Here is a 14,614-nt window from a genome sequence, read left to right on the forward strand (position 1 = left end):
CCGAGCCCTTCCGAACGACGAGCTGCAGTCGGCAGGCGCTGAGGTGGCGGGGGCTGGACTTCGAGCGCGCGGGGCGGGCAGGGGCGGAGTCAGGCTCTGGGGGCGGGGTCAAGCTCGGACTGGAGGGAGGCTCCTCAGGTCGCAGGTGAGGAAGTGGGGTGGTGTGCCTCGGTCCCTGGGTCGCGCTGGGACCCAGGTCGAGGGGCTGTGGCTGGGACAGCCCAGGAAGGGGGAGAAGGCTGGTATAGCCACAGCCCCCTCCGCAGGATCAGGAAGCCCCCCGTGTCGCCTGGGCACCCACGGGCAAAGGACTCGTGGCGTCTGAGGAACCCCCAGGAAGAGGCTCCTCCCCACCCCCGGACCCTACAGCGACTCCCCATTCCCAAAGGAGGGCTCGAGGCCCCTCCCCCACCCCGAGGGAGGCTCCCACCCCCCATCAGAGGAGGAGGGTCCTGGGCGTTGGAGAGGCTCCCCACCCACTGATTCCCCCCCCCCCCCGGGCTCAGACTCCCAGAATGTCAGGGCTGGAACCAGCGATCTCTAGGCTTCTTCCACTCCCTGCCCCCCTCCCTAACGTATAGCTGAGGAAACTAAGGCCTGGAGAAAGGAAGTGAATTGCCGGCTTCTGCAAGACTCACAATGGGGACCTCGGGACCTCCGAGAGCTCAGCCTCGGACAGGGGTCCCAAGAGACTTGATAAGCTCCAGAAGGACCTTCATCCTCTTGCCATATAGCAGAGAAGCCCCAGCCCTTAGACAGATGAGTTCTGTCAGAGTCAAATGTTCTTTCTTTGCCTTCTACAGATAACTGTATGACTCTCAGCTTCAGGAATTCTTCGTCCTTTAGGACCATTACCTGTAAACAGGTAAGTCACTTAAAGTTCTTAAAGAAACAATACTGAGGGACCAAATATCATTGTAAATAGTGTATACACTGAAAACACTGAGTATAGCTAAAAATTATTTACAATGATATTTGGTCCCTCAGTATTGTTTCTTTAAGAGCTTTTTCAGCTTGCCCTATTGGCATCTCTATGTTGAAGGAAGGGGAAACCATGGTGTGAAAGAAAATATTGGTGAGTTCCACATCTGACATCTACCAGTTGCATGACCCTGGAATAGTATCTTGAGTTCATTTTCTGAACTGAAGGATAATAGTGTTTGTACCACTTACATTCTAAGGACCTTCATTATATAAATATGACTGTTATAGAATTGCCTTTCATAGTCTATCCTACCTTATATTCCAAAATTAAATGTACAGAGTAGCAATTTGTAATGCTTCATTAAATGCTTTGGATATAATGCTTCATTGGAAATGTAGAATTGGAAAAAAGATCATGATTTGCTCAAGTTTCTTGGAAAGCCATATCTTTCTTAGCAATGGAATTTTATTATGTAACAAATTTCACACGATATGTACTCAGTAAATGTTTACTGAATGAAGGAAACAATAAACATTTATTAAGTACCTAATACTTGCCAGGAGAGGGCAGTGAGGTATCAAAGTGGATAAAGTACCAGGCCTGGAGTCAGGAAGACTCATCTTCCTGAGTTCAAATGTGGCCTCAGACACTTATTTTCCTCATTGTGAACAGAAAAGGAAATGGCAAACCACTCCAGTATCTTTGCCAAGAAAACCCCAGATGGGATCGTAGAGTTTGACCCAACTGAAAAAAAACAGCCACAAAAAACATGCCAGGCATTGTGTTAAGTACTGGGGATACAAAAAGAGGCAAAAGACAGTCCCTGCTCTCAGAGAGCTACTCACAGTCTAATGGAGAAGACAACATACAGACAATGATATACTAAACGGGATACACACACAGGAGAAATAGGAAATAATAAGAAATAATTAAAGAGCAAAGGCACTAGAATTAAGAGGTCTTAGAGAGGGCTTCCAGTAAATGATGGGATTTTAGTTGGGAGTTAAAGGAAGCCAGGGAGGTCAGTAGGCAGAACAGAGGAGGGAGAGTGTTCTAGATATGGAGGACAGCTGGAGAAAATGCCTGGGGCTCAGAGAGAAAGTGTCTTGTCCACGGAACAATGAGGCCAGTGTCACTGGATCAAACACTCATGTGTCAGGGAGTAAGGTGTAAAAAGACTGAAAGGGTAGGAGGGGCTAAATTAGGAAGGATTTTGAATGCCAGACAGAGCAATTTGTATTTGCTCCTGGAGGTAATAAGGAGCCACTGGAGTTTATTGAGTAGGGAGTGACATGATCATACCTGCCCTTTAGGAAAGTAATTTTAGTGACTGAAGGGAGAATAGATGGGTGTGGGGAGAGACATATGACAAGCACACCCATCCACAGGCCAATACAGTAATCAAGATGTGAGATGATAAGGGCTTGCAACCGGAGTGATCTCAGTGTCAGATGAGAGAAGGGGGGGCATATTTGAGACATGTTGCAGGCCTTGAGAATAGTTTAGATATGGGGGGTGAGAGATCCAGGATGACTCCTAGGTTGTGAGCCTGAGGGACTGGGAGGACGATGTTGCTCTCTACACTAATAGGGGAGGTAGGAGGGGAATGGGATAGAGCTTAGAAAAAAGATGAGTTTTATTTTAGACTGATGGAGTTTAAGACATCTACTAGACATCCAGTTTGACATGTCTGAAAGACAGTGGAGATGCAAGATTGGCGGTCAATAGAGAATTTGGGCAGGATAGGTAGATTGGAGAATCATCAGCATAGAGAAAGTAATTAAATCCATGGAAGCTGATGAGATCACCAAATGAAGTAGTACAGAGGGAGAAGAGAAGTCCCAGATTAGAAGCCTGAGGGACACCTCCAGTTAGAGGGCGTGATCTGGAGAAAGATCCAGCAAGGGAGAGAGAGAAGGTGCCATCAGACTGGTAGGAGGAGAACCAGGAGAGAGCAGTGACCTGAAAACCTAGAGAGAAGAGAATATCCAGAAGAAAGTGATCAACCTTGTGAAAGAATGAAGAGAGGTCAAAGAGAATGAGGGTTGAGAAAAGGCCATTTGATTTGGTTTTGTGATTTGGTCTAAGTTACTTGGGTTCTCTAAGCTTCAGTTTTCTCTTCTGTACAATAGGCATAATAACATTTGCATTTTCACCTGGTTGTTGGAAGGAAAGTGCTCTATAAATATGGGTTGTTGTTGATGAAGAATAATTGCTAAACAAAAGCCAGAAGAGGAACAGATTTCTTTTGCTATGCAAAGCCATTTAAACAGTAATGGCCTATCAGTTCTTTCTAGTAATGATGCTACTCTTGTACAATGGAACAGATAAAGATATTTCTGTACTTTGGGATACAATTCCTATGACACAAAGTAACTCTTTAAGGGTAGAGTAGTAATGAGCTAACAAGATATACAGTTCTGTGTGCCAAAATAGATGGTATAGTTCCAAAAATATAGGAAATAATGCTTTGTTTGCAACTTTCAGAGGATATTTATTAATTCGGTAGTAAGTACCTACCACATGTAAGGTCTTTCACTAGTGGCCAGGGATTGGAAGATAAAACAAAAAAGTTTTTGAGGAAGTTACACGAATAAGTAAATATGAGATAATTTGAATATAGAGAGAACATTAATAGCTAAGAGGATTCACAGTGGCATGTTGGAGAAATTATTACTTTCTTCATCATAAAAATATACTTTCATCACGTTAGATATTACATGTACATATGAACAATACATTTTTTGTCAAGTTTCTCTCATTTTCACTGGGGTTTAAATCTGGATTTCCCAAGCCAAAGAAACATATTTATCTCCATCTCAGATAAATTTCTTAACCTTTCGCAACGTGTAGCATCTGTTTCCATATTCCTTGTGGGGACTTCTGTAATTTTGGAACAGTTCTGCTTCTTAGTACACCTTTATGTTTATCAGAGTTCATCATTATTTCAATGGGGAAAAGACTTCCAGGCCCACTGAAAATGAAAAATCTCCAGAACATTTTTGGGGGAGGATGTTTTAGTCTCATAAAGATGCCCAGATCTTACAGGCTCACCTGCACTTCTGACAATGATTTTGGTATAATCCTGAGTGAAAAGTGAGTTTCATCAGTAAAAATTACCTTTGTCAAATCTTAGGTACTCCAATACAGTTTTTGTATTGTTTTGCTCATGACAAGCATTTTTGCTTCATAGTGATAGTGGCTATTTTATAGGTTGTTCTTCCAACCAAGAATTATGTGCCACCCAGAGAGGGATTAGTAACAAATCCCTTTAGCTGCCAAGTCCCTCTGAAGGTATTTGTTTGCTTTCTAAGGGTGAATTACTGTTTTCCATCAATAGTTTGTCACCTTCTGGTGTTTTTCATTTTCTACTACACTTTTTTTTTGTGCTTCCATGTAACTAATCATGTTTCCTTATGGTTTTGAATGATACCTGAAAGGCTTCATTTCTCCACACCAGCTTTTTTTTCTGTAATATCTCTAATAGTTATTGAAGTGTACCCTTTAATAACTACAATTTTCACATGTTTCTGTGGTGGATTGATATCCATTCTTTATTTTTTTATTAATTTGTTTATTTTTAGTTTTCAACAATCACTTCTTTAAGCTTTTGAGTTTTAAATTTTTTCCCCCTTCGTCACTGCCTCCCTCCCCAAGACAGCATGCAATCTGATATAGGCTCTACACATACATTCCTATTAAACATATTTTCACATTAGTCATGTTGTAAGGAAGAATTAGAACCAATATATCCATTCTTTAAAACCATAGAATTAAAACCACAATGAAAGAGATCAGTGAAAACAGACGTTTATAGCATGAAGTCCATCACCCAACTGATAGAAAGTCAATGAAAGATTAGGTAACAAGATCAATTTGATTTCAAGTGGTTAAAGTAGAGCAGTTTGAGTAAGCCTTATGTCAATAGAAGCACACCTGCATGATCATTGCTGTCACAGAATCAAACCATCCCAAAATTATTGCCTATCCTAAGTTATTACACACAACTACATCAATTTTTGATAGGCAGGGTTAAATTCCTTGTTCCTGTGATTCAAGTTTATAACAGAAAGAGGCACCTTTTCACCTGATTGGTTAGGCCTTCTTGTATTCAAAAATCATTCTCACTGTTGGGTATATTTCTGCCTTCTGGCCTTTTCATTCTCTATTCTCAGGCTTGCACCTGGCCTCTCTTTCAATATATGGACATGTTACCAGTGCCTATTTTTGTAAGTTTGTAAGTATATTTACAACTAGGTCATTCATCTAATTAAATACATTTCTTCAAGCATTTATTATGCACATGCTGTGGACCAATTGATATAGTTCTCAACAAACTTACATACTTCTGAAAAATGCAATATTTTCACATATAAGTGAACAACAGGATATGCACAAAATAAGTACAAAGTAATGGTCAAAGGATGTGAACAGGCAGTTTTCAGAAAAAGAAATCAAATTTATCAATGCTCATGAAAAAAGTGTTCTAAATCACTAAAAAATAAATGTAAATTAAAACAATTCTGAAGTAACACCTGTAACCCATTAGATTGGCTAAGATGAAAGAAAAGGAAAATGCCAAATGTTTGAGGGGGTAATAGGAAAATAGGTACATTAATGCAGATGGAACTATGAACTAGTCCAACCATTCTGGAAAGCATTTTGGAAATATACCCCAAATGCTATTAATTTGTGCATACTCTTTAACATAGGCTACCATTACTAGGTCTATACCCCAAAAAAGAGCAAAGAGAAAAAGGACACATGCATAAGAAAAAATTATAGCAACTTTTTGTGTGTGTAGTGGCAAAGAATTGGAAACTAAAAGCATGCCCATCAATTGGGGAATGACAGAATAAATTACGGCGTATGAATGTGAGGCATTAGTATCATGCTGTAAGAGGTGATGAAGGGGATGATTTCTGAGAAACCTGGGAAGACTTGTATGAACTGATGCAAAGTTGAAGTGAACAGAACCAAAAGAACATCTACATGGTAATAGTAATACTGTGAAGACAATCATTTGTGAAAGACTTAGTAACATCAACAGAATGACCCACTGCAGTTCCAAAGGACTTAGGATAAAACATGCTATCCACCTCCAGAGAGAAAACTGATGAACTCAGAGTACAGATTGAAGCATTTTTTTCTTTCTTTTTCTTTCCCCAGAAATTAGTTCTGCATGACTTCTTATTTGTAATGGGTTTTGCATTTCTTGCCTTCTTAGTGGGATGGAGAAGGGGGTTGGAGAAGGGAGAGAACCTGGAACTGAAAATAAAATACAATAAAATTGTGTGTGTGTGTGTGTGTGTGTGTGTGTGTGTGTGTGTGTGTGTGTGTGTGTGTGTGTGGAGAGAGAAAGAGGGAGAGTGATGAAAGAGGGAAGGCCTTTTGGATGAGGTGGCACCTGAGTTGAGCCTCGAGAGCAGCTAGGGTTTTCAGGCACTAGAGATGGGAGGGGAGAGCATTCCAGGCATGAAGGGCAGACATGCAAAGACTCAGAGACACGGTATACAAGGAGCATCAAGTGGGCCAATTGGAATGTAGTTTGAGGGAGAATAATTTTTAACAGATTAGAGACATAGACTGGAAGCAAACTGAAGGAACACCATACCAAAGGAGTTTGTCTTTTATCTTAGAAGCAGTGGGAGTTACTGAAGTTTCTTCAGCAGGGGAATGGTGTTATCCAACTTATGCTTTAGAAATATCAGTTTGGCAGCTGTGTATGTGATAAATTGGAGAGGGAAGAGACAGGATACAAGGAAACCAATTAGGGGTCTGTTGCAATAGTCCAGGTATTCTGATGTGAGTAGACAAAGGGTTGGAGGTGAGAGATGTTAAGGAGATCAAATCAACAAATCTTGGAAACTGATTGGCTGTGTGGAGTATAAGACTTAAAGGGTCAAGTTATAAACTTGGGTGACTGGCAATGGTTATGAGAAGTTACGAAGGAAGGGTTTAAGGGGAAAGATAATGAGTTTGTCTTTTTCTTACTACTCATCTTTCCTGACCTCTCTTTAGCTTTTGACACTGTCCATTACCTTCTTCTCCTTGATACAATATTCTCTCTATGTTTTCATGGCAGTACTGTCTCCTGGTTCTCCTGTCTGACTGTACCTTCTCAGATTTCCGTTACTTCAGGTCATGCCCAATAACTATGGCTATCCCATGGGGTTCTGTCTGGGCTTTCATCTCCTTCTATGCTATTTCAATTTAGTGATCTCATCTACTCCCATGGAATCTGCTGATGATTGTTAGTTTTACTTATCTAGGCCTAACCTTTCTGCTGACCTCTAGTATCACATCTTCTTCTGCCTTTTGAACATATCAAACTGTATATCCTATAGAAATCTTAAACTCACCAAGTCCAAAACCCTTTCCTTCCAACCTTTTCTGTTACTGTCAAGGATACCACCATCCTCCCAGTTATTCAGGCTCACAACCTAGGTGTCATCCTTGACTTCTCACTGTCTCTTACTCTCCAAAGCCTGTCTGTTTTACCTTCATGATATTTCTCCCATGTGCTCTCTCCTTTCCCCTGACACTGCCACCACTCTGGTGCAGGCCCTTGGCACCTTATGCCTGACAATTGCAGTAGCCTGCTGGTTGGGCTGTCTGCCACAAGTCTTTCCTACTACAATCCATCTTTTACTCAACTGTCAGAGTAATCTTCCTAAAGTACAGATGTGACCCAATCATACCTCTACTCAGTAAACACCCAAAACTCCTTGTTACCTCCAGGATCAAATAACCTGTTTGGCCTTCAAAGGCCTGCATAACCTACCTTCTCACCCCACCTGACCCTTAGCTTTCCAGTATTCTTATACCTTTCTGCCATGATCCAGTGATACTGGTCTTGTTTCTGAATGAAACGTTCCATCTCTGGACTCCAGGCATTTTCACTGGCTGTTTCTCATGCCTGGAGTATTCTTTCCATTCTTCTCTCCACCTCCTAGCTTTTTCAGGTCCCAGCTAAAATCCCACTTCTACAGGAATCCTTTCTCATCCCTCTTAATTCTAGTGCCTTCCCCATTTATTATTGCCAACTTATCCTGCCTATAGCTTGTTTGTGCATAGTTGTTTATATGTTGTCTCCCCCATTAGATTGTGAGCTCCTCAAGAGCAAGAACTGTCTTTTGGTTTTTCTTCTTGTTGTTTTGTATCCCCAGTGCTTATCACAGTGCCTGGCACATAGTAGGTATATAATAAAAGTTCTTGGCTGACTGACTGGCTTTGTGTATGTTGAGTTTGAGATACCTAAGAAACATTCAGGTGGAAAATGTCCAGCAAGTAGTTGGAGATGTGGGATTGGAGCTTAGGAGTGAGAAGTGGGTTGGATGTGTAGATTTGGGAATCATCTGCATAAAATGAGAGTTGAATATATAGGAGCTGATGAAATCATGCGTATAGATAGAAGAGAGTACGCAGGGTGGAGCCTTGGGGTACCTCCATGTATATGAGATAGTAGAAAAGATACTGAGCAGGAACAGTAAGATAGGAAGAAAAATACCCCAAGATTTTCTAATTGCTTGGTAAGGGATAAGCTATCTCTTCACTCCCAGAGTATTTTGCTTATATTCTTGTGTTTATCATTTATTGCCCTTGTTGTTTGTGAGCAAGTCTTAACTCCCCAACTAGTCTAAGTTATGAGCTCCATGAATGTACAATGTTGTTCATGTTCATATCTCTAGCAGAACCTGGCATAAAGCAGGTACTTAGCAGATACTCAATATTGATCGCAATCCTGTGCATAAAAGCAAAAAATACACAAACCAGAAACTCCATCTTCTGCCACATATAAGCTGGTTCCACCAGTGTCATACAGCAACATAATTCATCGGATCATAAGGAAGAGGTATTGTACTTTGTGAATCTAGGTATATCAGCACCTGGACTTTTTTTGAATTTGCTTTCCTCCACCTCTACTTCACTTTCTCCTATTCCCTTCATAATTGTTTTGTTTGATTTTTGAGTTTTCTCCTTTCCTTTGATGGTGGGATTTTTTTTTTATCACTCTAACAAAGCCTAGACCATAATTACTGGCATAGCAGCTGGTATTTAGTTGGGTGAAAGTTTCCTGAAGGTTGACATATAACAGAATTGTGCTTCAGCATCACTATAAAGTAGGGGACTTGGAATTTTAAAGTTAATGTAATATAGCACCAAAGAATGTTGTGAATTGCTTGATATTGAACCTGCTTTTATTTTTTGGTTGACTTTACTGTTGGCGCAGCACTTCAAGCTTATACTTGGACATTAGACCACTTATAGAAATATCATGGGTTGGGATTTTTACTGCTGAACTTCATGGAAATGCCACCAGAAAATTTAACCATTAGGGCTAGGTGCACACAGTAATTCTAATGTTTTCTCTTGCAGGCTTATTAAGTGACATTCTTTTAAGCTTGAAAGGAAAAATGTCATTCCGCAAAGGTATGTGATTTCTCCAAGTTGTAGCTTTTTGAAATTGGTTAAATAACGAAGACATTTAACTTTTTTCTTTTTTTTTTTTGTTTTAGTGAACATCATCATCCTAGTCCTCGCTGTTGCTCTCTTTTTACTAGTTTTGCATCATAATTTCCTTGGTCTGAGTGATTTGTTGAAAAGGGAGGTCTCAGGTACAGTGACCTTATTGGTCTTATAAAGTAAATCACAACTCAGATTGCCATTCTCCTCCATTGACATGATGGTTAAAAGATGGTAAATATAGTTCTGTAGTCTTTTACTTACTACATGCCAAGTTACTTCTACAGGAGAGAGGGAGGGGAAAGGAAGAGGAAACTTGTGATTGTAGATCTTACAGACTTTGGAAAAGGAGAGGGGTGCTCTTGCACTGTTCACAGCTTTGGTTTGCTTATCTTTAAAATGAAGATGTTACCTATCTCATTGTGAGGAAAGTGCTTTGCATCTCTTAACTAATAAGCACAGGATTGTTTCTCAAGTTAATTTCCAACATTGGCATACAGCATAAAGACCCCCACCCCACCCCCTCCAGCACAATCTCGATTAGCTTAAACAAGCCAGTTAGGCTTGGATAATTAGTGCTTTAGAATAGAAAGCCAGAGCCAAAAATACATAAGTAAGTGAAACAAGACTACTGTAGCAATTTGCAGAAAGGATTTATGGCATTTTACCATTCTTGTTCCCTGACTTCCACACCTCTCCATTTCTTGGGTTTTGTGTCTAGTGGTATTGACCAAACTTGCTTCCCTTTACCCTTGTCTTTCTGCCCTCTACAGATCCAAATCTTGTGGGATTTCAGCCATTAGCCTTTGTGCCTAATGCTCCTGAAAGCTTGATCTATAGGAGTGAAGAGGAGATTCCTGTAGTCATTGCAGCATCTGAAGACAGACTTGGGGGCACAATTGCAGTGATGAATAGTATTTACCATAATACCCACTCCAATGTGGTTTTCTACATTGTTACTTTGAATGATACTGCAGACCATCTTAGGTAAGTTCCTATCTCAGTTCTTAATACCATGCTGCAGAAGAGGAATTGGGAAAACCTGCAAGGCCACGTCACCTAATGCAACATATGCAGACATAAAACATTAGAGTCTCTAGCTGAGGCTGAGTCCTAAATGACAAGAGCTTTCTCCTAAAGAAAAACTTTTAGTAAAGAAAAAACTAAAAGCTCATCTGAGTTGGAAAATGTTTCACTCTTTTACTCTCTAAATGTACCTTTTTCTAGCTCTTTTCACCATAACACTGTAAATATCACACAGTGCTAGGATACATTATGAAATAAGGAAATGGAAGCTGATACCTGACTTACCCATAGTGACACAGCTAGCCTGGTAGCAGGTTTCTCACCCTCCACTCTCAACATGGTATCATAGGCACTCTTTACAGTGATCTTTGGAGGGTCTTTCATTCCTATCCCTGCGGCCCCCCACCCAGCCCAGGAACAAATACAGCTTTAAAACTATTAAAATGGCATGTACTGAGAACACAAAGTATGCTGTAAACTAATCATAAATGTAGGAAGATACTTGTATCTTTGGTGACTGTAGATGCTTTTGAACTCACTTTTTCCTGGGCATATTTAGGAGGCAGTGTGTTGGATATAAAGAGGAAGAAATTAATCAGTGTTAACTATTGATTGATTTGATCTATTTCCTTTCTGCCCCCACCCCAAGATTTTAATAGATTTTTACTCTGGTTTTACATTACCTCAATTTCTCTGTACCATTTCCTCTCTCAGAGCCACTCCTTACATTAAAAATAACTGATCAATACACAGAAAAAATTTGTCACATGTAATGTTCCATACCTATGAGACCACTACTCCCTGCCCCATGCCATCTCTGCAAAGGTAGGAAGAGGCATCTTGTAGCTCTTCTTTGGGACCAAATTGGTTCTCTACAGTTTTACATTTATTGTTTTATTCTTTCCACTTACATTGTTTTAGGCATTGTCTATGTTGTTTTTAAATTTTTATTTACTTTATGTATGTCTTAACATGCCTCTCTGCATTCACATATTTGCTTTTTCTCATAGTAACGGTCCATTACATTTATGTGCCACGAATTTAGTAAACACACCCTCTCTCAAGCTCTTTATTCATTTTCAGATAAAAGCTGAGCTCATCTTAGAGGAAAGTGAGACCTAGAGAGGGGAATATACTTGACCAAATTCACTTGGGAAGTCAGTAAGAGTGGGACTAGAGGAACCCTATTTTTTCAACTCCAGTGTGTCCTTGGCTCGGGTCCAAGTTTGCTGACTACAATTTCCCCTTGGGGTTTGTCCATTTTTAGACTCAGAGACTTGCATATGTGTTTACTGGAAGAATCAGCATTTTGTAGCATGGCATTGGTTCTAGTAAAATTCAGTAGCTGAATCCCAGATTTATGGCATCATGGAAGGGTCCCCAGGGGCCATCTAGGGTTCCTTCACTTTACAGAAAAGTGAGACCTATGGAGGTGTTGCCCCAGGTCACACAAAGGTAGTAAGGATCAGAGATGGGATTTGACCTTGGGTCCTGACTCAAGAAATCAGTGCTCTTTCCCTTTTACCACAATGCCTCCCTTCCTATTAAAAATACTTCCTACATGGGAACCCCCGGCACTTTTTCAGGGCTCTAGACTGTACGTAGGTAGGTAGGATACTCTGTCCCCTGCACAGGCCCATTAGAAGCACTCTGAAATGCTTGGTACTGTTGCTAAAGAACAGGACACATTTGTCTTATTTTTATTGAAACATGATCATGTACATACTAAGACTGACATGACATTTGGTGCTTTACCATGGTCAGATCCTGGCTCAATAGTGGCTCTCTGAAAAACATCAAATACAAAATTGTGGATTTTGACCCTCAACTTTTGGAAGGGAAAGTAAAGGTGGATCCTAAACAGGTGGACTCCGTGAAGCCAGTGAGTACTATCCATCATTTGTGTCTAGGAGAGGCCTGAAGCTGGTACACAGTAACAACTTGTGGGGTGCTTGGAGCTTTTCATGTGTGTATATACACACACATACATATAAATAAAAAGCTTGTCATGACTGTGACACGGGCAGCTTCCTGGGACCAGCCCTTATCCTTTAAATGTGTTTGTTTAGCCCTAGAAAACTAGCATTCCATCTTTAAAGTGCTATATTAATGTGTTTACAAGCTGTGTACGTTTCTTCTTTTAACAGTTAACCTTTGCAAGATTCTACCTACCTAACTTGGTTCCAAATGCAGAAAAGGCAATATATGTGGATGATGATGTAATAGTACAAGGTACCTTTTTCCCTGTCATGCTCTCAACCCCTTTAATCCAGCTAACTGAACTTGTCTCAGATTTAATTTTAAATTTGTTAGGACATTTAACTATGAGTGGAAATGAGTCATTTTCATTGAAAACTTGGTGCATTCAGGGCCTCTCTTGAGGCATCTTTTTACTCTTCCAGGTGATATTCGTGCCCTTTATAATACACCTTTGAAGCCTGGGCATGCAGCTGCTTTTTCAGAAGACTGTGATTCAACTTCTGCGAAAGTTATTGTCCATGGAGCAGGGAATCAGGTGAATCACCCATCAGAATGTAAGCTAAATAGTAACTGAAGACACAGCTTTAATTATTGAGACCAGTGTCAACAAAATGGCAGTGTCACCAGAGCCTTAAGCACAATGTTCTGTTTCCTTTTTTGCATTTATGCTGCTCTCCAGACTTCAAAAACTACACCCACATATTCATTCCTACCTTTTTCATTTAAGTATTTTGTGGCTAAGAGCATCAGTAATTGCCTAGTGGGCCATTTCTTTCCCCTTGTTATAGAATTTCATGTTATGCATTCTCAGGAATGTTTTCCATATTAATTTGAGGCTTGACTGTACAATATTTCAACAATGTAGCTGTTGATTATGCTGATCACTTTGTTCCCTTTTTTGGTCGGATTAACACAAAATGTTCATTGTTCTGTTTAGATAAACTGCATTTTAATTCTGTTCACAGTATAATTATATTGGATTTCTGGACTATAAGAAAAAAAGGATTCGAAATCTTGCCATGAAAGCTAGCACCTGCTCTTTTAATCCTGGGGTTTTTGTCGCAAATTTAACAGAATGGAAACAACAAAACATTACTTATCAACTGGAAAAATGGATGAAACTTAATGTAGAGTAAGTATATAGAGACAGTAAGTTGTAGTGAGCATTTGAATTAATTCAGCATCTGGGGCTTATACTACCTTAATGACTTTTTGTTTGTCCCTCCAGAGAAGAATTATACAGTAGAACACTAGCAGGCAGCATTACAACACCCCCTCTACTTATAGTATTTTATAAACAACATTCAAATATTGACCCCATGTGGAATGTCCGACATCTTGGTAAGTAATCGGATTTTAAAATTTCAGCATGTCTTTAGTTACTAACAGCTCACTTGTTAATATGTATATATGTTTTGTTTTGTTAATGGAAGGCTCTAGTGCTGGAAATCGATATTCACCTCAGTTTGTGAAGGCTGCCAAACTACTCCACTGGAACGGACACTTTAAACCATGGGGAAGAACTGCTTCTTATGCTGACATTTGGGAAAAATGGTATATTCCAGATCCAACAGGAAAATTCAGCCTAATCCGAAGACATGTAGAAATTGCAAATGCAGACTAAAGTAGAATATGGACTACCAGTATCTTCTCAGGAAACACTAAAGGATAGTACTAGTTGGGAAAATGTCTTCCATGTGATATTGAGAACTTTTCTGTGTGCAACATGGAAAAACCAACTTAGACGCAACTGTTATGAAGTCATAAGCTCTCTCAACTATAATATGAAAACCAATTTACACCTGTCTTACTTGAGAAAAAGTATTTTAATAGTTAATTTTTTGTTGCTACTACCGAGAGAATCTGTCCTGCAGAAGTGAATGGAATACCTTCCCTTCCCTAAGACTGATGAGCCATCTTGCAGTTAGTTATGCTGTTTTTGTTCTACTCCTGTAACCTGTGGCTTTGTATATGACACTTTACTTTGCATGAGACCCACTCGAAGCATGTTTACATTCTTTCATAACTTAGTTTTTAGAATACACGCTAGTTATGGTTTCTTGTTCCTTTCAACAAGTTATATGTCTCCTAGTTTTGTTGACATAGTTAGAATTCCCCAGTACTAAATCATTATTTAAAGATGGTTTTTCATCTTGTTCTAAAAAATAAAATTCAGAAACACATCTTCTAATTATCTATTCTTTTGCCTTAAGAATG

General features: G+C 39.8%; 1 protein-coding gene across 2 annotated transcripts; it reads left to right on the top strand.

The window, feature by feature from the left end:
• Nucleotides 1–803: 803 nt before the first annotated feature.
• Nucleotides 804–14,580, top strand: GLT8D1 (glycosyltransferase 8 domain containing 1). Of its 2 annotated transcripts, none has more exons than XM_020971526.2 (10): nt 804–865; nt 9,305–9,358; nt 9,445–9,543; nt 10,165–10,378; nt 12,182–12,299; nt 12,565–12,649; nt 12,820–12,932; nt 13,363–13,529; nt 13,626–13,738; nt 13,831–14,580. In XM_020971526.2, exons 2-10 carry the CDS (start codon nt 9,343–9,345, stop codon nt 14,019–14,021), a joined length of 1,116 nt encoding a protein of 371 aa, XP_020827185.1. In that variant the 5' UTR covers nt 804–865; nt 9,305–9,342; the 3' UTR covers nt 14,022–14,580. The 2 variants fall into 2 exon arrangements, with proteins under 2 accessions (XP_020827185.1, XP_078008421.1); XM_078152295.1 differs by lacking the exon at nt 804–865 and adding an exon at nt 8,629–8,780.
• Nucleotides 14,581–14,614: the final 34 nt, after the last annotated feature.

This window comes from Phascolarctos cinereus, unplaced genomic scaffold (genome assembly GCF_003287225.1).
Source record: "Phascolarctos cinereus isolate Bilbo 61053 unplaced genomic scaffold, phaCin_HiC Scaffold_4;HRSCAF=312, whole genome shotgun sequence".
In the NCBI taxonomy this organism is placed as follows: domain Eukaryota; kingdom Metazoa; phylum Chordata; class Mammalia; order Diprotodontia; family Phascolarctidae; genus Phascolarctos; species Phascolarctos cinereus.